The following is a 24,128-nucleotide window of genomic DNA, read 5'->3' as shown; positions in this document are numbered from 1 at the left end:
GCTGCACGCTATTCCCCTCGGAGAGGTGGAGTACTTGCAGCGCTGCGAGAAAGCTCTTGCAGGGCTGGCGGTGCGACTACACTCGCTCTTCACAGCGAGTGACACGGCTGGGGCCAGGGCGAGGGAAGTGGAGCGGGCTGCTCCCGGCCCCCTGCTAATCCCCTGGGCCACTTTGGGCTGTGGGGCCCCCAAAAGTGCCCCCCACAGCTCCTGCCTCCCAGATTGGGGGGGGCTGGGGCCCCACACAGCCCCCTGTGGGGGGGCTGCGTAGGGCACCCAAATGGCTAGGGATGGCCCTGGCTGTGCCTGTGGATAACCATAGTTTAGAAGTTGCTGCTGTTTGAAGGCAGTCCCTTCAGCAATCAGGTTATGTGTTTCACTAGAACCTTGTTTGTGGAGTGGGAAATGGAAAGTCTATTACAAGAATCACACTTATTATTAACAAAGACATTGCTAGAGAGGATTTGCAAAGGACAGTAACAAGAGTAAAAGAAGGACGGACTTGGATGGACTGGAAATGTATATTAGAACTAGAAGAGGTACGTTAGTCAAACACAAGTTATTGGACTCGGTCAGGAGTAAATGGGTGACATTTTGTGGCCTGTAACACAAGGGGTCAAACTAGTTGATCTAATAGTCCTGTCGGGCTTAGAAAATGAAGAATTTACTGGACAAAATTCAGGTGCAATCTCAGAGTTCAAAGGCTCTGCACCCTCTGCTATTGGCCTATTGCCCCTGGTGACCCCCCAGAGAAATAGCAATTGATTTGTCTTACAAAGCTATCGTAAGAATTTGCCAGGTGTAAAATACTCGTCATGCTTGCCATGATGACATGTGAAGAACAAATATTGTAGTCGTCTGTCAGAAATGTGTGTCCTCAGAGCAGCTACACTTTGACAAGGCTGGCCTAGGAGAATTGTGCTTTTCCAGATTAAAAGCAAAGTATTCCTTTTTCATGTAGCTAATAATCATCTGAAACAGATTCGCTACAGGAAGTCTGGCTTGGGCAATTTGCTCCTGGCTTCCTGGGGTTAAATTTTCCAGGGGATTCTCCAGGCACTTCCCCTGCCTTGGGGGTTTGCTCCTGTGGGTGAGGGGCTGGAGCTGCAGAGAGCAGCAAGAGGTGAATTTATTTGATTTAGTGCAGTTTTGTAAAATCCTCCTGCCCTGCGGGGCCAGTGAGTTATTTTGATGGGCCAATAAAGCCTGATTAATTGCTTTCTTTATTATCGTTGCAAGGGATGGGGCAGAATGAGAAGATTTTTATGCCTGGATTTGTATGTTTTCATGAGAAATTTGCCAGACTGCTGTAGCATAAGGATGATTTAGTTGTTTATTTCCTGATGATACGGCTACTAGTTTATTTCTGAAAGTTTATTATGGAGACTGAGGTGAGTTCTCCACTGAAAGCCAGGATTGAGCCAGTTTGTTATGTATGAAAAATCCTCGTCAAAATTACAGCACTGGCTCATTGAGAATGGAATTAATTTTCTCAGAATTTGGTGAATCCATTAATTAGGTCAGGAGTTAAAATGTAATCTAAAACTGGATCCTTTCATAAATGTGGCACCCTGTACCTGACCTTTTTCTTTAACCCGAATGCTCTTGGTAACAGGCTAACACTGACTGCAGGTAGTGATGCCAAGAGAGGGAAAATCAAATCAGATGTGTCTTAAAATCAATTTTATCTGGAACCACAAACCAATAGTTATTGTAAGGTGTCACGGCAAGGCAGAGTTAAGGTTGTTTGGGTGCCACAATTGCACATTTCCATCCCTTATCTGGTTTGCATTTCTTTTAAGTTTAGCCTTAACTTTGGGTTTCCTGGGTTTATAATACTTTGGTTTTGGCGCACGTACAGTACCTGTAACATACACCTCTACCCCGATATAACGCGACCCGATATAACACAAATTCAGATATAACGTGGTAAAGCAGCACTCCAGTGGGGTGTGTGTGTGCACACTCTGGTGGATCAAATCAAGTTCAATATAACGCGGTAAGATTTTTTGGCTCCCGAGGACAGCATTATATCGGGGTAGAGGTGTATTCTATGCCAGATTGCTGATAAGTTTTCTCAAGCTTAGCTCCATTGAAACTTAGTCTTTGTCTGAGAATTATAAGCAATAACGCTAAGGATATTTAGCGTGGTGAGAGCTCGCCATCTTAGCGCACGGCTTCGCTCGTTTGCGCCCTTTGTGGTAGCATCTGAGGGGTTTTATTAAATGTATTCTCTGTTTGCTGCCTCAAATGTCATTTGTCTCATCTCCTCAGGTTGTCATAGATACAGATACAGCCTCTTACGCCTTCCGGCTCGTGTCACTGGACGACTTGGAGCAGGTGGTCAGCCATATCATCATGTCGCTTAAGAAGGTCTTTCCAGACTCTTTCCCCGGGTAAGGCTGTTCCTGAAACGTTTGCTTAATGGTTATAATGGGCCAGACTGCCTTGTCGCTGGCAGAGCTCTGTTGAGACCTCCTAGAGCTCCCTGACCTTATATCCTTGTCATTTTGCGTGTACAGTAACTCCTCGCTTAACGTTGTAGTTATGTTCCTGAAAAATGCTACTTTAAACGAAATGATGTTAAGCGAATCCAATTTTCCCATAAAAATTAATGTAAATAGGGAGGGTTAGGTTCCAGGGATTTTTTTTTCGCTAGACAAAAGACTATATTTGTATATACACATATACACAGTATAAGTTTTAAACAAACAATTTAATACTGTACACAGCAATGATGATTGTGAAGCTTGGTTGGGGTGGAGGAGTCAGAGGGTGGGATATTTCCCAGGGAATGCCTTACTGCTAAATGATGAACTAGCACTTGGCTGAGCCCTCAAGGGTTAACACATTGTTGTGCATGTAGCCTCACACTCTACAAGGCAGCACGAATGGAGGGAGGGGAGACACCATGGCTGAGAAAGACAGAGACATACACAGTGTGTGTGTGTGTGTGTGTGTGTGTGTGTGTGAGAGAGAGAGAGATGTGCATTGCCCCTTTAAGTACACTGACCGCACTGTAAGTACACTGCCCTTTTAAGTAAATTAGCAAGTTGAGACAGCAGCTGCTGCCAGCAAGCTCCCTCCGTCCTGAGCCCTGTCCTGTTCCCCCCCTACTCTGTGGAGATGAGGTACAGGAACGGGAGGCAGGAGTGGGGGGATGGGGACACCCTGACATTAGCACCCCTCTTCCCTCTCCCCTCGCACAGCAAGCAGGAGGCTTCCAGGAGCAGCACATGGCAGAGGGCAGGAGCAGCACATGGCAGCTGAACTGCCCAGCAATTGCTAGCCTGCTGGGCAGCTGCCGCACAGGGAACTTAGGGGAGCTGATATGGGGAGCTGCTAGGGGGGCTGCCGGTCCACCCTGGTTCCAAGCCCCCACCAGCTAGCTGCAATGGGCTGCTCTTCCTGCAAGCAGTGGACAACGCGGGCGGCTGCCAAACAACGTTCTAAGGGAGCATTGCGGAACTTTAAATGAGCATGTTCCCTAATTGATCAGCAATGAAACATCATTAACTGGGACGACTTTAAGTGAGGAGTTATTGTACAGAATTTAAATTTGGGGCCAAATGTATGTGTGTTACAATGTCCCTTTAATACAAAGGCAGTTGGGCTAGTGGCTGGAGCTCTGGACTGGGTTCTATTCCTGGCTCCACCACTGGCCTGTTGGTTGACCTTGGGCAACTCACTTCACCTCTCTGTGCCTCAGTTTCCCCAACTGTAAAATGGGGATAATGATACGGCTCGCCCTTGTAAACTGCTTTGAGATCTCCTAATGGAAAAGTGCTAGATAAGAGCTAGGGATTATAAGAAAGAACACATAAAGGGTATGGATGGTTACAAAATAAATTCATATGAAGTGTTCCTAATAGAGTGAGCTTGCCTGTTTCCAGTCAATATAAGCCAATATGTAGGATTGAGGATGTTTTCTTCCTACCGCCCCATTTCTTTACTTAACCATGGGTTATTTTTCATAGAAAACTGCTCAAAAACTATCCCCCCAGTTTGTTCGAGAGAATTCAAAGAATAACAGACTCCCTGAAGGAAATGCTGCAGAATAACCAAGGACCGTGTGGTAATCAGACTTTGCTTTGTGAACATACATCACAGAAAAGCGAAAACACTGTGAAGAGCCCTCATACACCAAGTGGTGGGAGACTTAGCAGCTTGGGGTGGAGTTTTCAAAAGCTCTGGTGACTTCAATGGAAGCAGAGCTAGGGCAATGTGAAGCGCTTTTGGAAAAATCCCACCTTTGCTGTTTAGCAATTAACTTTCATCAGGAAGAAAATAAGTGGCAGCTACCACTGGTGCCCGCAGCCATTTGCCCGTTAGGCACGGTGCATACCATTGGCAGGAGTCTGACCACTTGGAGTCACTCTGGCCAGTGTCATAAGCTGGGAAAAATATTTACATGACATTGGCACCAGTCCTACAAACACTTCCATATGTATTGTATTCCCAGGAGTAGTCCCATTGAAGTCAGTTGCATGTCTGAAGCAGGGTTCCTGAGGAAAAAATACTATGTGACCGTGTAATTAAAGGTTATACCATGATTACACACAAGGGGGCATCATTAAGGTTGTCCATGCAGTTCCTAACTTTTCCAGGCTTAGCTTTGCAATCTTTTTTTATATATATTGCAATATTTTTTCTATAATTTCAATAAGAAAAAGTTTTAAATGGAATTCTGTGATCAAAACATTCTGATTTAAATAAAGGCTCTTTTAGCCTGAGAAGTTTGTGTATTACAAATAATGTCTTGGTCCAGTAAAAGAGGTTAGATGACTCAATGAAAGAAGGAATCAAGATAAGTAATTAATGAGTCAGTCAGTACCAAACAGAGAGGTACCCAATCCATGATTCAGCACTGCGCTGGGAGAAGCGAGGGTTTAATTGGACTTTCCATTCTAGCCCTCTCTTTTCTGGATCCCAAACTGTATTAGTTTCTATCCTTCCCCAAATGTCCCTTTTTCTCTTTCTACATTTCCTCCATGTGCTGCTGCTAACGTTTCTGTCAATATCATCTTCCATTTGTAGGTGGGTTTTCAGAGACATATGCTGCTTTATGTGACTACAACGGCTTCACCTTCAGAGAGGAGATCCAGTGGGTAAGCGTGTATGGAAGCAATTTCAACAGGTCATTTTAAGGACATAACATTAGGGGAGTTCTCAGATGGGTTTTGTACCTATCTGAAACAGTACCTGCTGTCTCTCCAGTTGGTTATAAGCCATCCTTTGGCGGGGGAGGGTTCCATTTTTGTTTAATTTAGGCAACTTTTGCCTACTTTGCTTGTAATGGAGTGTGCTTGCATGGTTGTCAAGGAAATCTCAGCAGCAATACCAGTCACTAAATAATCAGCACTGGACATTACGTCCCACTGTTGGCACTGGAGCGATACAGCTGGACAAGGGAGCCAAGCAGAGGAAAATGCTGTATAGCAGCACTTGAGAGGATCTCATGAAACCTCCTGAAAATCCTGTAACTTCCTATGAAGTGATGGGAGCTCTGTCCAGGGATGGGACCGGGCTGAAGAGCAGTAAATTCAGTGTAAGGAGCTGGGAGGAGGTACCTAATGACATGGTGCCGAGATCCATGGGAGGTCGTCTTTTTAGCATCTTCATTAACTGTCTGGAAGCACGGTACCTTCGTACCACTCAAGATGTTGCAAACAGCAATGTGGAAAGAGCAATAATACAAAGGGCTCTGAAATCCAGGAAGAAAATAGGCAATTGAGATTGAAACCAAGAGAGATTTTTAATCATTGAACAAACTATCCAGGGATATGGTGAACTCCCTATGTCCTGATGTCTTCAGTTCCAGGCTGGCCGCCTCTCTGGAAGAGGTGCTTCAGTCCAACACAAGGACTCAATACTGGGGTAGCAGGGTGTTACACAGGCGGTCCAAGTAGATGATCTAATGGTCCCTCCTGGCTGTATGCATCATAATAGTTCTGGGGGAGAATTACATGGCACAGATCCTCGTGGGCAGGGCGGTCCATGGAAAGAGAGCTAGGCGTGATCAGGAAGAATCAGGTTAGACCCAGCTTTAAAAGAACTGTGGCATGGCGTTCAGGGCTGCGTGCTCTCCATTTGGGAGGGAGATGGCAGCCCTGTTCCGTACAGTCCTGGGAAGGCTGCCCCTTGCTTGCTGTGTCCGTTTTCAGGCTCCTTTGGGCCATCCAGCTAGCGGCAAGCTTATGCTCCGCGAAATGAGAGAACAGATGAAGGGGTTGATTTGATGAGAGATTAAATGAACTCCGCCACAGGCGTGTATTTCATGACATACTGACTGAAGGGGGAGAGGTTGCCAGCTGCAAGCCTTTGGGGTGAAATTGAACAAAGGGAAACCGAGGCTGACTATGAGGGGAAAGTGTCCCAGTGCGGTGAGATCGGTTGAAGTGTGGAGGAGCCATCCCAGGCCAGCAGGCAGCAGTGACGAGTCCTCAGGCTTGGGCTTCAGCCTCTCTTTTTTAGGAACTTCTTCAGAGACATGTCCTCCTCCTCCTCCTTCCAGCCAGTCCAGGCAGCTTTCAGAGCAGCGATGCCCTGCGGGGACATGGCTGGGCCCAGTCCTTGGCAAGGCCGTGTCCCTAAAATGAATCCCCCAGTCACTGGGCATACTCCTGCCCTTCCCCTGCCCCAGCCCAGGAGGCTTATGGCACAGGCTAAGCCTCGGGCGGGCCTTGACGAGTGTCTGAGGCCTTCCCTCTTTGTGGCCAAGGCCACACAACTTCACGCCCTGACATCAGGGCCTGTTCCGGGTCTCCCTCAGCTGCCAGATCTTCTCCCAGTGATCTCAGGTGCCCACAAAGAGAGGGGCCCAGCCTCACAGAGGTCAGATGCCCTCCCACTGGCCAGCTCGACACATTTGGTCTGTGGCAGGTGCATCCTTCAGACTGCAAGTGGCTGATCTGTGACTTTTTTATGTTGGAGGGGGGTGGGCGGGAATAGTGGGTGTATCAGGGGTGGGTTTCCCTTCCTCTGCTGTAACTTCTCACTGCTGGCTGCTTCCCCCCTCAGGAGGGTCAGTGGATGGTCTTGTCCCCTGGCAGACCATTCAAAGCTGATGCTCAGCACATGTCCTGATCAGCACAGTGCTGCGCTGTAACCCGGCCTTGCAGCACTTCTCTGGGCTAACATGCTGACTGTCTGTCTGTTAGGATGTGGACAATATCTACCACAGCCAAGACTGCCGAGAGTTCAACCTGTTGGACTTCGCTCACCTAGAGAGCAGGTGAGTCGCTGCTGAAATCTGTGATCAAGATCATGCAAGACAAAGACAAGTAGCAAAATATGTTGTACCTGTAGCTACCCTGAGAATACCATTATACACAGTGGCCAGCGACCCTTTTAGCTAAATGTGCCCGCAGAGCAGCATTTCCAATTGGATTTGTACAGTACTCTGAAAAGTGACTCTCTATAAAAATGGCCTCTTCTTACTCCCGGATCTGCTCCTCATGTATATTGGAGTCCGATCCGCTGGCTTTAATGACTGAGGGCGGGTCTACATGCAAACTGGCCTGGAAATAACGAAATGGGGTGTAATTCACCCCTTTGTATATTTGTGTGATTCTGTCTGTGCGCACTCTTCGATCAACCTGTGTGTGTCTTATTTGGATTTAGTTTTGTCGTTGGGGGCAAATAAGATTTAAAATCTTTTGGTTTTTTTCCACTGACAAAGTAAATCAAAGCAAGACACTCTTCAGCTGAACTAAGAATGGCCACCTGCACACTTGCCCCAAAAGAACAAAAGCTGTGAGTTACTCTGAGTTATTCTGGGGCTGGTTTGTTTGTAAACAAGCCCTAAGATAAGTGTCTGTTGTTCTTCTTACTCTGGGTATCCCTACAGGGCCAGCTATGGGAGAATATAAGTGTCAATGAGCGTCAATTAATTTGCCAAGGTGCCTGTTAGATTTTCAAGCTGCAATTTAACAAACTCTATTTACTAATTTGAGGAACACTGTGGCCAATACGGGGATGGGATTGAATGAGGAGAAACACTTTTCATAATAATAAGAACAGCTAGAGTAGCTCTTCCATTGGCAGGTCTCAGAGCACTTTACAAAGGACTCAGGATCATCATACGTATTTTATCGATGGGGGAGTCACAGTCTCCCAGTCACCCAGCAAGCCAATGGCCCAGACAGGAATAAAACCCAGGGCTCCCAAGTCACAGTCCATTGCTTTACTCACTAGGCAACATTGCCGCGCACTGTACTTTTACTGAGTTCAGGGAGCACTCATTTGCTAATTTTCATGTTAGGTTCCTTTCTGTGCTATTTTTGACAGTACTTTTCAGATCAGGACACTTGGTTGCTCTTAGCCCAATCAATAGGGTTTTTAATTCACCAAGAATCACTTGGGTCTGTAATCAGTAGGTTTATAGATCAAGTTGATGTACATCACATATTTGAAGCCTGTACCATGTGCAAACTATACGTGCACTCTAGTAAGTGATGAACACAGGCCAGTGTCGGGGTTGGGGCCCTGCAGCTATATACAGGAACGATACAAGTCACTAATCTCTCCGTTTTTCTACTACTTCTGTTGATATCCAGTAGATGGCGCAGGTGTATAGCAGACTCCTTTGATCCTTTTGTTATCGGAGGCTTTTTATGTTTCATGCTCAAGGGTTGTATTATGTGAGCGGGGGATGGGCCTGCTATTGTGGGGAACCTCCCTGGCTTATACACGACTCCAGTGAAAGGGGCTGGCGAAAGGATCTGAGTCCTCGCTCCCACTCCCTTTACCCAGAGGCCTGCCTGACCTCGAGGGCTCCCCTTCCACTCTCCTGTGTGGCAGAGTCCTCGTAACCCCAACACGGCTGGCCCCAGAGTTCCTGGGGGGCTCGACCCCCAACCTTGTCATGGTCACTTAGGCATGGCTCGGGTGTCCCCACTCCAAGGTGCTCTTTCCACTCTGGACGCTTCCCTGACCCACTGACCATTACATACAGTTTAAGCAAATACAATTTATTAAACGGCAATCAATTAAAAAAAAAATAAGGAAAAACTGGGAAAGGTTAAAGGAAAGCCCGTCACCCCGCTCTGTGGACCGGGGACGTCACAACCAGCCCCTCTGGAACGGCCGGGCAGTTCAGTCTGTTCCTCACACGGCCCAGGCCCCTGCCCAGGCCCTGGCTGTGCTGCAGGGAGGCTGTGGGTCGGACACTCGCTCTGGCGGTGGCCACACGCCCTCAGGCTCTAGGTGGCAGGACCCTTGTTCCCAGCGTTGCCCCCGTCCCGTCAGGGTTACGATCCCCCCAAGTCTGCAGGGCCTCTTGGCTGGGGCGTCTCCCTGTGCTGGGCCTGCTGCCCAGGGTCCCCCTCGCTCTCCCCAGCCGGTCGCTGCACCCAGCTCCGGACTGCTCCAGCTCCACCCTGGCTCTGCCTCAGCGCTGCTGCTGCTCTGCCTCCCGCTCCCTGGGCTGCGCCTCTGGCCCCTCTGGCTCTGGTGGCTGCAGCTCTGCTCCCAGCTCAGGTCTGCTCTCCGGGCTGCTTCTGTGACTCTGCTCCCAGCTCTGACCTGCTCCCTGGGCTGCGCCTCTGGCCCCTCTGGCTGGCACTGCCCTGCTCCGCAGCTCAACTTGGGCCCCTGCTCTCTCCTTAGCTCGGCCCCACTCTGGGAGGAGAGGACCCCTGCCCCCAGCCTCCTGGCTCCCTCATTAGCCTGCCCGCCCTGTCAATTTATCCTTTTATGTAGAGACTGTCCAGTTTGGCTGATGTACATAGCAGAGGGGCATTGCTGGCATATGATGGCGTATATTACATTGGTAGATGTGCAGGTGAATGAACCAGTGATGGTGTGGCTGATCTGGTTAGGTCCTGGGATGGTGTTGCTGGTGTAGATATGTGGCATCGTCCACCAATGTAATATGCGCCATCATGTGCCAGCAATGCCCCTCTGCTATGTACATCAGCCAAACTGGACAGTCCCTACGTAAAAGGATAAATGGACACAAGTCAGATATCAGGAATGGCAATATACAAAAACCTGTAGGAGAACACTTCAACCTCCCTGGACACACAATAGCAGATTTAAAGGTAGCCATCCTGCAGCAAAAAAACTTCAGGACCAGACTCCAAAGCGAAACTGCTGAGCTTCAGTTCATCTGCAAATTTGACACCATCAGCTCAGGATTAAACAAAGACTGTGAATGGCTATCCTACTACAGAAGCAGTTTCTCCTCCCTTGGTGTTCACACCTCAACTGCTAGAAGAGGGCCTCACCCTCCCTGATTGAACTAACCTCGTTATCTCTAGCCTGACTCACTCTTGCTTGCATATTTATACCTGCCCCTGGAAATTTCCACTACATGCATCCGACGAAGTGGGTATTCACCCACGAAAGCTCATGCTCCAATATGTCTGTTAGTCTATAAGGTACCACAGGACTCTTTGCTGCTTTTACAGATCCAGACTAACATGGCTCCCCCTTTGATATCTGTAGACAATGTGGCTTTAAAATGTGGATTGTTGGTCTGTTGTGAGCCAACAGAGATGGGGGGAATAGAGTGAGAGCTTTCTTGATTAGAGGGCCAGATGGAACTATTATTATTAATAGTATCTAGTAGGGCTGTTGAGCGATTAAAAAAATTAATCACAATTAATCGCGCGATTAAAAAAATTAATGGTGATTAAACAATAATAGAATACCATTTATTTAAATATGTTTGAATGTTTTCCACATTTTCAAATATATTGATTTCAATTACAACACAGAATACAAAGTATACAGTGCTCACTTTATATTTATTTATGATTACAAATATTTGCACCGTAAATACCAAAAGAAATAGTATTTTTCAATTCACGTCATACAAGTACTGTAGTGCAATCTCTTTATCATGAAAGTTGAACTTACAAATGTAGATTTTTTTGTTACATAATTGCACTCAAAAACAAAACAATGTAAAACTTTAAAGCCAACAAGTCCATTCAGTCCTACTTCTTGTTCAGCCAATTGCTAAAGCAAACAAGTTTGTTTACATTTGCAGGCGATAACGCTGCCCACGTCTTAATTACAATGTCACCTGAAAGTGAGAACAGGCGTTCGCAAGGCAGTGTTCTAGCTGGCGTCGCAAGATAATTATGTGCCAGATGTGCTAAAGATTCATATGCTCCTTCAGACTTCAACCACCATTCCAGAGGACATGCGTCCATGCTGATGACAGGTTCTGCTCATTAACGATCCAAAGCAGAGCGGACCGACGCATGTTCATTTTCATCATCTGAGTCAGATGCCACCAGCAGAAGGTTGATTTTCTTTTTTGGTGGTTCGGGTTCTATAGTTTCGCATTGGAGTGTTGCTCTTTAAGACTTCTGAAAGCATGCTCCACACCTCGTCCCTCTCAGATTTTGGACAACACTTCAGATTCTTAAACCTTGGGTCGAGTGCTGTAGCTATTTTTAGAAATCTCATATTGGTACCTTCTTTGCATTCTGTCAAATCTGCTGTGAAAGTGTTCTTAAAATGAACATGTGCTGGGTCATCATCAGAGACTGCTATAACATGAAATATATGGCAGAATGCAGTTAAAACAGAACAGGAGACATACAATTCTCCCCAAAGGAGTTCAGTCTCAAATTTAATTAATGCATTTTTTTAATGAGCATCATCAGCATGGAAGCATGTCCTCTGGAATGGTGGCCGAAGCATGAAGGGGCATATGAATCTTTAGTACATCTGGCACGTAAATACCTTGCAACACTGACTATAAAAGTGCCATGCGAATGCCTGTTCTCACTTTCAGGTGACATTGTAAATAAGAAGAGAGCAGCGTTATCTCCTGTAAATGTAAACAAACTTGTTTGTCTTAGCCATTGGCTGAACAAGAAGTAGGACTGAGTGGACCTGTAGGCTTTAAAGTTTTACATTGTTTTGTTTTTGAGTGCAATTATATAACAAAGAAATTTACATTTGTAAGTTCAACTTTCATGATAAAGAGAAAATTGAAAAATACTATTTTGCTTATCATTTTTACAGTGCAAATATATGTAATAAAAATAATATAAAGTGAGCACTGTACACTTTGTATTCTCTGTTGTAATAGAAATCAATATATTCAAAAATGTAGAAAAACATCCAAAAATATGTAATAAATGTCCATTGGTAGTCTATTGTTTAACAGTGTGATTAATCGTGATTAATTTTTGTAATCACAATTAATTTTTTTTAGTTAATTGCATGATTAATCGACAGCCCTAGTATCTAGTCAAGGCGTGGTTAAGATCTCTACCTCTCACAAGGGGGAACTGGAGTTTGTTTCTGTGGGCCCTGCAGGGCCAGCCCAGCCTCGGGGCAGGTGCTGGAGTCTGTTCTGGCCCACACATCATCAACAGAGCTGTTTACTAAGTTCCTTTGCAAACCCACTGAAGAGAATGTGGCCACATGGGGTACGGCTACACTGCAATAAAAGACTGGCTGGCCCGAGTCAGCTAACGTGTTGTGTGGGGCTATAAAACTGCAGTGTAGATGTTCAGGCTCTGGTTGGAGCCTGGGCTCTGTGACCTACCCCCTTCTCAGGGTCTGAGAGCCTGGATCCCAAACATTTACACTGCTATTTTTACCCCTGCGGCCAGAGCCCTGTGAATCAATTGACTGCCCAGTAAATCCTCACCCACCTGGCACAGCAGAGCTTTCTCCCTTTGCCATCCTGGACTGGCACTTTCAGTGCGCGCACTCTGGGGGAGCACAAGCATCGCTGGATGTCCTGGTCGTTGTGGTGCACACAGCTCCTCTGGGCCTAGCAAGGCAGGGGACATGTGCCACTGTGGATGTCTACAAAAACAACAAGGAGTCTGGGGGCACCTTAAAGACTAACAGATTTATTTGGGCATAAGCTTTCATGGGTAAAAACCTCACTTCTTCAGATGCACCGAAGAAGTGAGGTTTTTACTCACGAAAGCTTATGCCCAAATAAATCTGTTAGTCTTTAAGGTGCCCCCAGACTCCTTGTTGTTTTTGTAGATACAGACTAACACGGCTACCCCCTGATACTTGTGGATGTCTGGTTCATTAGGGCCAGGCCTGAGCTCAGCAAACAAACATAGAAGCCCTGATGAACTAGAGAAGCACCTAGAGCAGTTGTGACCCGTGGCAGGATTTCACTTGCTTCTCAGCTGGAGTAGCCAGGGATGTAGTAGGTCTAGTCCAGCCTTAAAGCAGTGGTCAGAGTGCAGAATACTCCAGCTTCTATGGGTAAGTCGTGGCTTTAAAATACCATGTGCAACCTGACTCAGTGGTTCTTCACCATGTCTCCAATCAGTCAGTCTGTGCCGTAACTCTTGCTAATTGTTTCATTGCTGTGTCCCGCTGCAGAGACGTAGCCCTTAGCATCACGGCGCTGTCGTTTAACCTGTGGTTCACAAAGCTGTACTGTAAGGACTTCAGGCTGGTGAGTACGAAGAGCGGTGACCGGGATGGTAATGAACCACTGTCCCGTAAGCGATGACACAGCTTTCAAAGAGACTTTCCTCTCTCCTAGAATCTGGAGATTTCTGAACAGCTTCTGTACATGCTCAGCAAATCGGTGAAACTGGAGGAGCTGGTGCTGGAAAACAGCGGGTTAAAATTGTAAGGAAAGGGAATTTGTACATGTGCTGTCTCTTTGAAAGGATGCTGGGTAGCATTTTAAAAGCCTGCGCAGGCAGTAGCTTGCTGCATGTTTTCACCGGCTGTTCTCTGCCTCGTCCATCGTCAGCGGGTAGAATAGCAGAAATGCAGGGCTGACACTGAATTATTGTCTGCATATTAAATTATCAACTGATGCTAAATGAGCTGCCCTTGGCTTCTGGTCTCCTTTTAAGGCAGGGGAGGGCAAACTACAGCCCGCAGGCTGGATCCGGCCCATCAGGGCTTTCAGTCCGGCCTGCGGGATTGCTCCCTGCCTGCCCTGGCCCCGCACCACTCCCCGAAGTGGCTGGCACCATGTCCCTGCAGTCCCTGGGGGACGGGGGGAGCAGATGGCTCCGTGTGCTGTCCTCGCCAGCAGGCACCGCCCCCCGCAGCTCCCATTGGCCGGGAATGGGGAACTGTGGCCAATGGGAGCTTCGGGGGTGGTACCCGCAGGTGAGGGCAGCACGCGGCAGAGCCACCTGCCACACCCCACTCCCAGGAGCCATTGCTGGACATGCTGGCCACTTCCGGGAGCAGCACGGGGCCAGGGCAGGCAGGAAGCCTGCCTTAGCCCCACTGCACCACTGCCATACCGGAGCCACTTGAGGTAAGTGGTGCCATACCGGAGCCCGCACCCCGAATCCCTCCAGCACCCCGCACCCCAACCCCCTGCCTTGAGCCCCCTAACCCCCTGCCTTAAGCCCCCTGCCACACCCCTCCTGCACCCCAACCCCCTGCCCTGAGTCCCCTCCTGCACCCCGCACTCCCTCCCGCACCCCAACCCCCTGCCCTAGCCCTACATTCATGGCCCTGCATGCAATTTCCCCACCCAGATGTGGCCCTCGGGCCAAAAAGTTTGCCCGCCCCTGTTTTAAGGGGATGAATTTAAATATCCAAAAACTGGGAAAGGGAAAAAAAATTCTCGTAATAGAGTCACAGTAACTTGCACTGTAGGCATGGATGATGGCTAGATTATTATTATAGCTGGGAATTTCAGAGGTATCCAGATCCAAACAAAAATCCATGGGATTAGTGATTTAGGAGCGTACATCCCATTTTGAAAAGCCATGTGTGTGCTTTAGGTAATGTTAGCTCAGCTGTATGGCTGATTCATCCAGAGGGCTGCTTCACATCGGGAAGAGCTCATGGATGTGCCGGGGTATGGCCCATGAAGGCAGATGTCTTTGTCGGGTTCCTGCTGTTGAGTGTTTAAATTTGCAGCCCTGGTTTTGCAGTAATGTATTTGTTTAACTATAATTTTGAGAGAAGAGAGAAACTGCCCGTTCCTCGCAGGGTTCCCCTCTGCATGACTCAGCCAGGCTCTGAAGTTCACCCCAGCAGGGAATGGCCCGGGCAGGGGAATTTCACACCTCTGCTACTCTTTGGCTGGAGACACCTTTCTGCTGTGTTACATCCAGCACGGCAGAAAAGTGCCCCCTGTGGCTGTGCACGGCTGGGCTTGGCTGTGAACAGAGCCGTGGCTGGGATGGCGGCATTGCTGAGAGAGCTGGCTGCCACCTTTGCTGCAGGTGTAGCACGAGCGATCGCTCAGTACCCTAGGGACCGATCGGCGTAATGCATCCGGCCCCCACCGCTTAGTGCCTCTGCTCCCCCACCCCCAGCCTAGCGCTGCCCCAGAGGCACGATGCGACCCCAGCACTATTTCCCTGTGACGGGTTGTGAGATGGTTGGTGCCTGGGTGCCTGGCTGCGTAGGGAATACGCCAACGCTGGATGTGTTGTAAAGTGAGATCCGTTCCCTTGCAGTGAATTTGCCCAGAGGATGGCCCAGGCGTTAAGAGGAAACCCGGACTCGGCTCTAAGCACCATCAGCCTGGCTGGCAACCAGCTGGAGGACAAAGGTACCTCACACTCCCGTCCCAACAGATACAGCCCCTTCAGAGTGTCCCGGCTGCTTCTGACAGTGCGCGGGGTTTACGGCCTGTCCTTTTCAGCCCCTCTGGTTTCTGTCCTGTCTCTGCCGGAGGCCAGTTGGAGCTGGCTGGGTTTGAGATCCCCCCACCCCATCCAGCCTCCCTCCCACCTTCGCAGTCCTCTTGAAAGCGGCGGCTGCACTCCCCAAGGCAGCGCGTGGTGGCCTGTGAATCCCTGATCTCGTCCCCACGTGGAAGTGTAAGGTGGGGTGTGTGGGTAAAGCACAGCAGCTATGCCTGGAGAAGCCTGCAGCTTGGGGCGCGCGGGGAGGAAGACTGGGACACACACTCACCTGCTAATGTCTCGCCCCCCGGCCGCAGCCTCTTTGCTCGTCCTGGAGAGGCGGACGCGTGAAGTGCATCTTGAGCGCAATCCCGGGAAGAACCATGGGCAGGCTCAGTCTTGCTGCCCCACACAGGGCCCTTGACTTCCTTCTGCTTCCGGCAGGTCCTCAGCCATGTGCCCCATAACCAGCAGCCGTGGTGCCCACCCCGAGTGCTGCAGGCAGGGTCGCTGGGGGCTGGGGGTTGATAGATTGTGAGTTTTGTGTATTTAATTAGTGTCAGAGCAGGAGAGAGGAGCTAAATTCAAACTAGGGTGACCAGAGGTCCCGATTTTATAGGGACAGTCCCGATATTTGGGGCTTTTTCTTATATAGGCTCCTATTACCCCCCACCCCCGTCCCGATTTTTTACACTTGCTGTCTGGTCACCCTAATTCAAACCCCACTTAAAGATCTAAATCCTAACGACTTGCTAGAAACCAAGAGATTCCTTTCTGGCTAGGCACGAACTCACATGTTCCTTATGATGCAATTAGTGCATCTCCATCTGAACCGTCTCCCTGCGCTCCCCCGCTGCAACCTTTCGGCTGCTTGCTCCATTCCTTTTCAATGTGTGATGCCCCCTTCCATAAGGACCAAGGCAGGGGGTTGGCTGGACCAGAGTGGAGCATTGCTTCGTTGGGTTAGGTACCCTTGCCTCTGGCAAGTGCCTTGTGGGCAGGCAAACCCTCCTGGTGAGCTGCCAGCACTGACCAGTGCGGGGGGGAGATGCCTTTCCCTCCTTCCCCAAAGGGTAACATCCTTTGGCCTCTTTGACCTCTGGCTCATGTCGCTGCACTTGCATGAATTGACACCAGTTTTTCACCTGTTACATTTTACTGCCTATTTATGACTTTCTTGGGGTTTGTCTGCATGGGGAATGCAGGGCAGGCTAGTGGGAAGTAGCCAGAGGGGAATTGAAGGCAATTGTCCCCAGCTTTATCTCTCCCTGTATAGATGAGCCCTTAGAGATGGCCCTCTAGTCTGCCCCACCACGCTAGCTCTGCCGTATCCCAGGGAAGAACTCTCTCTCTCTCTCTCTCGGAGAAGAGGGTGCTGTGAATAGGGGGTAGGTGGAAACAAATCGAGGAGCGTGCCAATGTAACAAATCCCCCAGGTGCTGTATATATGGGGAAGTCACAAAGTGTACATTGTGGCATAGAAGGGGCTGGCAAGTGTCTGTTTAGTATGTACATAGATGGTGCATGTGATACGTCTCTAAGCGCTGCCTGCAGGGGTCCCTCTGCAGGGAATGCTCATGCCCTGGGCGTGGGAGCTGGTAGGGGTCTGGCAAGCAGCGTACATCGGGGCTGGGCATGCCCCTGCTGTGTCCAAGCCCCTCCTGCCCCACTCTAGGAACAGACAACGTCCCAGCCCAGGCCGCCCCATAGCTCTTTCAGTGTGTTTTTGGCAGCACGCTGGGACTCGGCAACACCTGTCCCCGGCCCCGTCAGCCCCTTGCCGGTTGATTAGCGTTTGGATAGCGTCACTCTCTGGGCTCGGCTCTCGGTCAGACACCGGCTCAGGAGAGCAATCCTGTGAGATGTGCTGAGGTCTGTACTGGAGGCTGCATCCCCGGTGCTGGCCGCAGGGCTTATGTGGTGATGCCGGGGGAGTCTCTGGTGGCAGTCACGTAGTCACTCTGTGAGACGACCGCCTGAGCTCCCCACGGATTGTGGTGCGGTGATGAGGCCTTGCACTGAATGCCCTGCTGTGTGGGGGAGTCGCAGCCCCAGGTCCCGAGCTCTCTTGGCCCTGCTGTGTGGGGGAGTTGCAGCCCCAGGTCCCAAGGAGGTTGAAGAACGGCTAGCCAAAAACTCCAAAGGTAATAACAAAATGTTTTTTAAGTACATCAGAAGCAGGAAGCCTGCTAAACAACCAGTGGGGCCCCTGGATGATCAAGATACAAAAGGAGTGCTTAAAGACGATAAAGTCATTGCGGAGAAACTAAATGAATTCTTTGCTTTAGTCTTCACGGCTGAGGATGTTAGGGAGATTCCCAAACCTGAGCCGGCTTTTGTAGGTGACAAATCTGAGGAACTGTCACAGATTGAAGTGTCACTAGAGGAGGTTTTGGAATTAATTGATAAACTTAACAGTAACAAGTCACCGGGACCAGATGGCATTCACCCAAGAGTTCTGAAAGAACTCAAATGTGAAATTGCGAAACTGTTAATTAAGGTTTGTAACCTGTCCTTTAAATCGGCTTCTGTACCCAATGACTGGAAGTTAGCTAACGTAACGCCAATATTTAAAAAGGGCTCTAGAGGTGATCCCGGCAATTACAGACCGGTAAGTCTAACATCGGTACTGGGCAAATTAGTCGAAACAATAGTTAAGAATAAAATTGTCAGACACATAGAAAAACATAAACTGTTGAGCAATAGTCAACATGGTTTCTGTAAAGGGAAATCGTGTCTTACTAATCTACTAGAGTTCTTTGAAGGGGTCAACAAACATGTGGACAAAAGGGATCCAGTGGACATAGTGTACTTAGATTTCCAGAAAGCCTTGACAAGGTCACTCACCAAAGGCTCTTACGTAAATTAAGCTGTCATGGGATAAAAGGGAAGGTCCTTTCATGGATTGAGAACTGGTTAAAAGACAGGGAACAAAGGGTAGGAATGAATGGTAAATTCTCAGAATGGAGAGGGGTAACTAGTGGTGTTCCCCAAGGGTCAGTCCTAGGACCAATCCTATTGAACTTATTCATAAATGATTTGGAGAAAGGGGTAAACAGTGAGGTGTCAAAGTTTGCAGATGATACTAAACTGCTCAAGATAGTTAAGACCAAAGCAGACTGTGAAGAACTTCAAAAGGATCTCACAAAACGAAGTGTTTGGGCAACAAAATGGCAAATGAAATTTAATGTGGATAAATGTAAAGTAATGCACATTGGAAAAAATAACCCCAACTATACATACAATATGATGGGAGCTAATTTAGCTACAATAAATCAGGAAAAAGATCTTGGAGTCATTGTGGATAGTTCTCTGAAGACGTCCACGCAGTGTGCAGAGGCAGTCAGAAAAAAAAGAAACAGGATGTTAGGAATCATTAAAAAGGAGATAGAGTGTAAAACGGAGAATATATTATTGCCCTTATATTAATCGATGGTGCGCCCACATCTTGAATACTGCGTACAGATGTGGTCCCTCATCTCAAAACAGACATACTGGCACTAGAAAAGGTTCAGAAAAGGGCAACTAAAATGATGAGGGGTTTGGAACGGGTCCCCTATGAGGAGAGATTAAAGAGGCTAGGACTCTTCAGCTTGGAAAAGAGGAGACTAAGGGGGGATATGATAGAGGTCTATAAAATCATGAGTGATGTGGACAAAGTGGATAAGGAAAAGTTATTTACTTATTCCCATAATACAAGAACTAGGGGTCACCAAATGAAATTAATGGGCAGCAGGTTTAAAACAAATACAAGGAAGTTCTTCACGCAGTGCACAGTCAACTTGTGGAACTCCTTGCCTGAGGAGGTTGTGAAGGCTAGGACTATAACGGGGTTTAAAAGAGAACTGGATAAATTCATGGAGGTTAAGTCCATTAATGGCTGTTAGCCAGGATGGGTAAGGAATGGTGTCCCTAGCCTCTGTTTGTCAGAGAGTGGAGATGGATGGCAGGAGAGAGATCACTTGATCATTACCTGTTAAGTCCACTCCCTCTGGGGCACCTGGCATTGGCCACTGTCGGTAGACAGGATACTGGGCTGGATGGACCTTTGGTCTGACCCGGTACGGCCGTTTTTATGTTCTTATGTTCTCCTGGCCCTGCTGTGTGGGGGAGTCGCAGCCCCAGGTCCCGAGCTCTCCTGGCCCTGGTGTGTGTGTCACCCAGAGATGCAACGGAAGGCAAGTGTTGGTTTCCCTGCAGCATGGGGAGTCAGGGGCAGCGTGTGCCATGTGCCTTGGGCTCTAGGCTGCTGTCTAACCTGCTTTGTGTCTGATTTTAGGGCTGGATCCTGCAAACACATAGGCTTGCTCTACACGTAAAACTTATAGCAGGATAGCTGTGTCGACCCCCGCCCCCACAAACCCCCCAGTGCAGACGCAGCTCTGCTGACAGTGTGTGTCTGTCGTTCAGGGCGGTTCCTTCACTGGCAGAGCTCCTCCTCCTGGCGGCGTGTGCCGTGTCTAGACTAGGGATGTGGCAGCCGGGAGCATGTCTAGCTGGGCTGAGAGACAGACTTGCACTAGCTTCGCACAAACTAAAGTGCCAACAATAGCCGTGTGGTGGTAGTGACGTGAGCAGCGCTTCGGGCTAGCCACCCGAGTCCAAGCCCCCTGACTCTCCCGGCTCTGAGCTTGGGGGCTAGCTAGCCTGAGCCGCCGCCTGCCACAGCACCTGCTCTGCTGTTTGTAGCACACTAGCTCACGCGAAGCCAGCCCAGGTCTGCCGAGCCAGGCCGGAGGCTCGCTTCCGCTGCAGTATCGCGTACCCTAAGCGGCCAGGCCGGCATAGGCTCTGCAGTGGAGTCGTGGCCTTACTCCTGGGCCTGAAGGGCCTGGGACTCACACGACACCCAGGCCAAGGTGTTTGCAGGGTCAATCCTTCTCTTACAGGCAGAGGCAATGCTTGGGGGGGGCCATGCGGAGTCACGTGCCCCCCCAGATTTCTGCCAGGGTTTGCGTGCCCGGCCCCCTCCTGAAGCTGGTGAGCTGGAAGATAAGGGAAGAGTGTGACTCAAGCTTTAAATTGCGCCCCCCTCCGTCAGCAGGTACCAGTTGTCTCAGCTTACAGGCCCCTTGGGATGGGGACTTGTGGCATCAGGTTCGTTGGACAGAGCCGGAAGCATGCAGCCGATGGCTGACAAGCAATGATGCAATGGCTGAGCCCTCTGTCACCTGTCTGTTCTCAAGCCCCTCTGCTCTCTCCGCAGGGATAACTGCATTCAGCCAGCACATCGAGAAACGCACCAAGGGCCTGCGTAGCCTGAACCTCTCTAGGACCTCGCTGACCGCCAAAGGTATATATAGATCTAGATCTAGAGAACCATCGACCTGGAAGGGACCTCGAGAGGTCGTCTAGTCCAGTCCCCTGCACTCATGGCAGGACTCAGTATTATCTAGACCATCCCTGACTGGTGTTTGTCCCACCTGCTCTTAAAAATCTCCACAACCTCCCTGGGCAATTTATTCTAGTGCTTAACCACTGACAGTTAGGAATTTTTTCCTAATGTCCAACCTAAACCTCCCTTGCTGCAATTTAAGCCCATTGCTTCTTGTCCTCTCCTCAGAGGTTAAGAACAATTTTTCTCTCTCCTCCTTGTAACAACCTTTTATATACTTGAAAACTATCATGTCCCCTCTCAGTCTTCTCCAGACTAAACAAACCCAATTTTTTCAATCTTCCCTCATAGGTCATGTTTTCTAGACCTTTAATAATTTCTGTTGCTCTTCTCTGGACTTTCTCCAATTTGTCCACATCTTTCCAGACATGTGGCGCCCAGAACTGGACACAATGCTCCAGTTGAGGCCTAATCAGCAAGGAGTACAGCGGAAGAATTACTTCTCGTGTCTTCCTTACAATACTCCTGCTAATACATCCCAGAATGATGTTTGCTTTTTTTGCAACAGTGTTACACTGTTGACTCATATTTAGCATGTGATCCACTATGACCCCCAGATCCCTTTCCGCGGTACTCCTTCCTAGGCAGTCATTTCCCATTTTGTATGTGTGCAACTGGTTGTTCCTTCCTAAGTGAAGTACTTTGCATTGATTTTTATTGAATTTCATCCTATTTACTTCAGACCATTTCTCCAGTTTGTCCAGATCATTTTGAATTTTAATCCTATCCTCCAAAGCACTTGCAAACCCTCCCAGCTTGGTATCGTTCGCAAACTTTCTAAGTGTCCTCTCTATGCCATTATCCAAATAATTGATGAAGATATTGAAGAGAACTGGACCCAGAACCGATTCCTGCAGGACCCCACTCGTTATGCCCTTCCAGCATGACTGTGAACCACTGATAACTACTCGCTGGGAACGATTTTCCAACCAGTTTTGCACCCATCTTAAAGTAGCTCCATCTAGGTTGTATTTCTCTAGTTTGTTTATGAGAAGGTCATGCGAGACAGTATCAAAAGCCTTACTAAAGTCAAGATATACCACGTCACCTGCTTCCCCCCATCCACAAGGCTTGTTACCCTGCCAAAGAAAGCTATCAGGTTGGTTTGACATGATTTGTTCTTGACAAATCCATGCTGACTGTTACTTATCACCTTATTATCCTCTAGGTGTTTGCAAATTGATTTCTTAATTATTTGCTCCATTATCTTTCCGGTTACAGAAGTTAAGCTGACTGGTCTGTAATTCTTCGAGTTGTCCTTATTTCCCCTTTTTATAGATGGGCACTAGATTTGCCCTTTTCCAGTCTTCTGGAATGTGTCCTGTCTTCCATGACTTTTCAAAGATAATCGTTAATGGCTCAGATATCTCCTCAGTCAGCTCCTTGAGTATTCTAGAATGGATTTCATCAGGCCCTGGTGATTTGAAGACATCTAACTTGTCTAAGTAATTTTTGACTTGTTTTTTCCCTATTTTAGACTCTGATCCTACCATATTTTCACTGGCATTCACTACGTTAGACATCCCATCACCACCAACCTTCTTGGTGAAAACCGAAACAAAGAAGTCATTAAGCACCTCTGCCATTTCCACATTTTCTGTTATTGTCTTTCCCCCCTCATTGAGTATCGGGTCTACTCTGACCTTGGTCTTCCTCTTGGTTCTAATGTATTTGTAGAATGGTTTCTTGTTTCCTTTTATGTCCCTAGCTAGTTTGATCTCGTTTTGTGCCTCAGCTTTTCTAATTTTGTCCCTACGTACTTGTGTTATTTGTTTATATTCATCCTTTGTAATTTGACCGAGTTTCCACTTTTTGTAGGACTCTTTTTTGAGGTTTAGATCTCCTGGTTAAGCCGGGGTGGTCTCTTGCCATACTTTCTATCTTTCCTATGCAGTGGGATAGTTTGCTCTTGTGCCCTTAATTAGGGCCGGCTCCAGGCACCAGACAACCAAGCATGTGCTTGGGGCGGCACCTGGTAAGGGGCGGCCAATCTTGGGGTGGCGGGGGGCAGTGTGGCGCTTGGCGGGGGGTGTTTGGTGGCGTGGTGCTCTGCTGGGGCGGGGGGTGTTCAGCGGCACGGTGCTCAGCGGGGGGTGTTTGGCGGTGCTCCACGCGGGGGGCATTTCAGCAGTGCGGCGCTCCGTGGGTGGCGGAGGTGTTCGGTGGCGCGGTGCTCGGCGGGGGTTTTGGCGGCGCGGCGCTCCACGGGGGGCGGGGGCTGTTCGGCGGTGCGGTGCTCGGCGGGGGTTTAGGTGGTGCGGTGCTCAGCAGGGAGCGTTTGGCGGTGCAACAGGGGGGCGGGGGCTGTTCGGCGACGCGGCGCTTGGCAGGGGTTTCGGCGGCGCGGCGCTCGGAGGAAGGTGTTTGGCGGCGCTCCGCGCAGGGGGGGGTTGTTACGGCGGGGCGGTGCTTTTTTTTGCTGCTTGGGGCGGCAAAAAAGTTAGAGCCGGCCCTGGCCTTAATAATGTCTCTTTGAAAAACTCCTCGCTGTCTTTCGGACTCTCTACAGGAGCCAAGGGGCTCCAGGCTAGCACGGGCAACCTTCCCACAAGAGTGTGAAAGGGAGTGGCAGGGCTGCCTTGGCCTGCATGTCCCCTGGAGCCCCTATGCTGGGCCTCAGGCCTCTTTGAGCAGTGTCCCTCTGCATTCCCCTTGCCAAGGGACCGGGCTTCAACAGCCCAGTCTAGCCCTAACTGTGGAACGACTGCTCTCGGTCCTGAGACGGCTCTGCTCCCTCTTGGCTTGGGCGCTGTCCATGGGCATGTGCAGGGGGCCCCTTTTCAAAGTCAGGTGGCCAAAGGGCTCTGCTGGGTGGTCTGGACATGATGTGGGAGGGCTGGTTCTCGGAGTCCCAGGGGCCCCCTAGAGGGGTTTAAGGAGAGAATTCCAGTGTGGGATGGTCCCTCTTCACCTGCCATCTCTTGGCGGTCTGGGACAAGAAGGGCTCTGGGATTGCAGGGTTTCTAACATGACAATGTCCTTCTCTGCTCTGTGTCCACTCTTGAGTCCCCAATATGCTCACTGGCTTCTCCTCCCTTCCCTCGGGCAGGAGTGAGCACTTTATGCCAATCCCTTGCATCTAATGGAATCTTCAGCACCTCACTTCAGCACCTGGATCTCTCGGGGAATCCTGGCGTCCTTGCCACGGACGATGCCAGCGTACGTATAAATAGCTCCCG

General features: G+C 49.1%; 1 protein-coding gene across 1 annotated transcript in view; it reads left to right on the top strand.

Annotated features, from left to right (window-relative positions):
* Nucleotides 1-24,128, top strand: part of CARMIL2 (capping protein regulator and myosin 1 linker 2) — a gene marked incomplete in the record, with an annotated part of 133,006 nt that overhangs the window by 9,744 nt on the left and 99,134 nt on the right. The window contains 9 exon segments of the mRNA XM_034788268.1: nt 2,275-2,396; nt 3,978-4,075; nt 5,038-5,108; nt 7,161-7,234; nt 13,321-13,396; nt 13,487-13,575; nt 15,384-15,478; nt 20,761-20,847; nt 23,999-24,108. Coding sequence (XP_034644159.1) covers nt 2,275-2,396; nt 3,978-4,075; nt 5,038-5,108; nt 7,161-7,234; nt 13,321-13,396; nt 13,487-13,575; nt 15,384-15,478; nt 20,761-20,847; nt 23,999-24,108 — 822 coding nt within the window.

Source organism: Trachemys scripta, chromosome 13 (genome assembly GCF_013100865.1).
Source record: "Trachemys scripta elegans isolate TJP31775 chromosome 13, CAS_Tse_1.0, whole genome shotgun sequence".
Taxonomy (NCBI): domain Eukaryota; kingdom Metazoa; phylum Chordata; order Testudines; family Emydidae; genus Trachemys; species Trachemys scripta.
The sequence above is the reverse complement of the archived record's forward strand: the minus strand, read 5'-3'. Positions and strand labels throughout refer to the sequence as shown.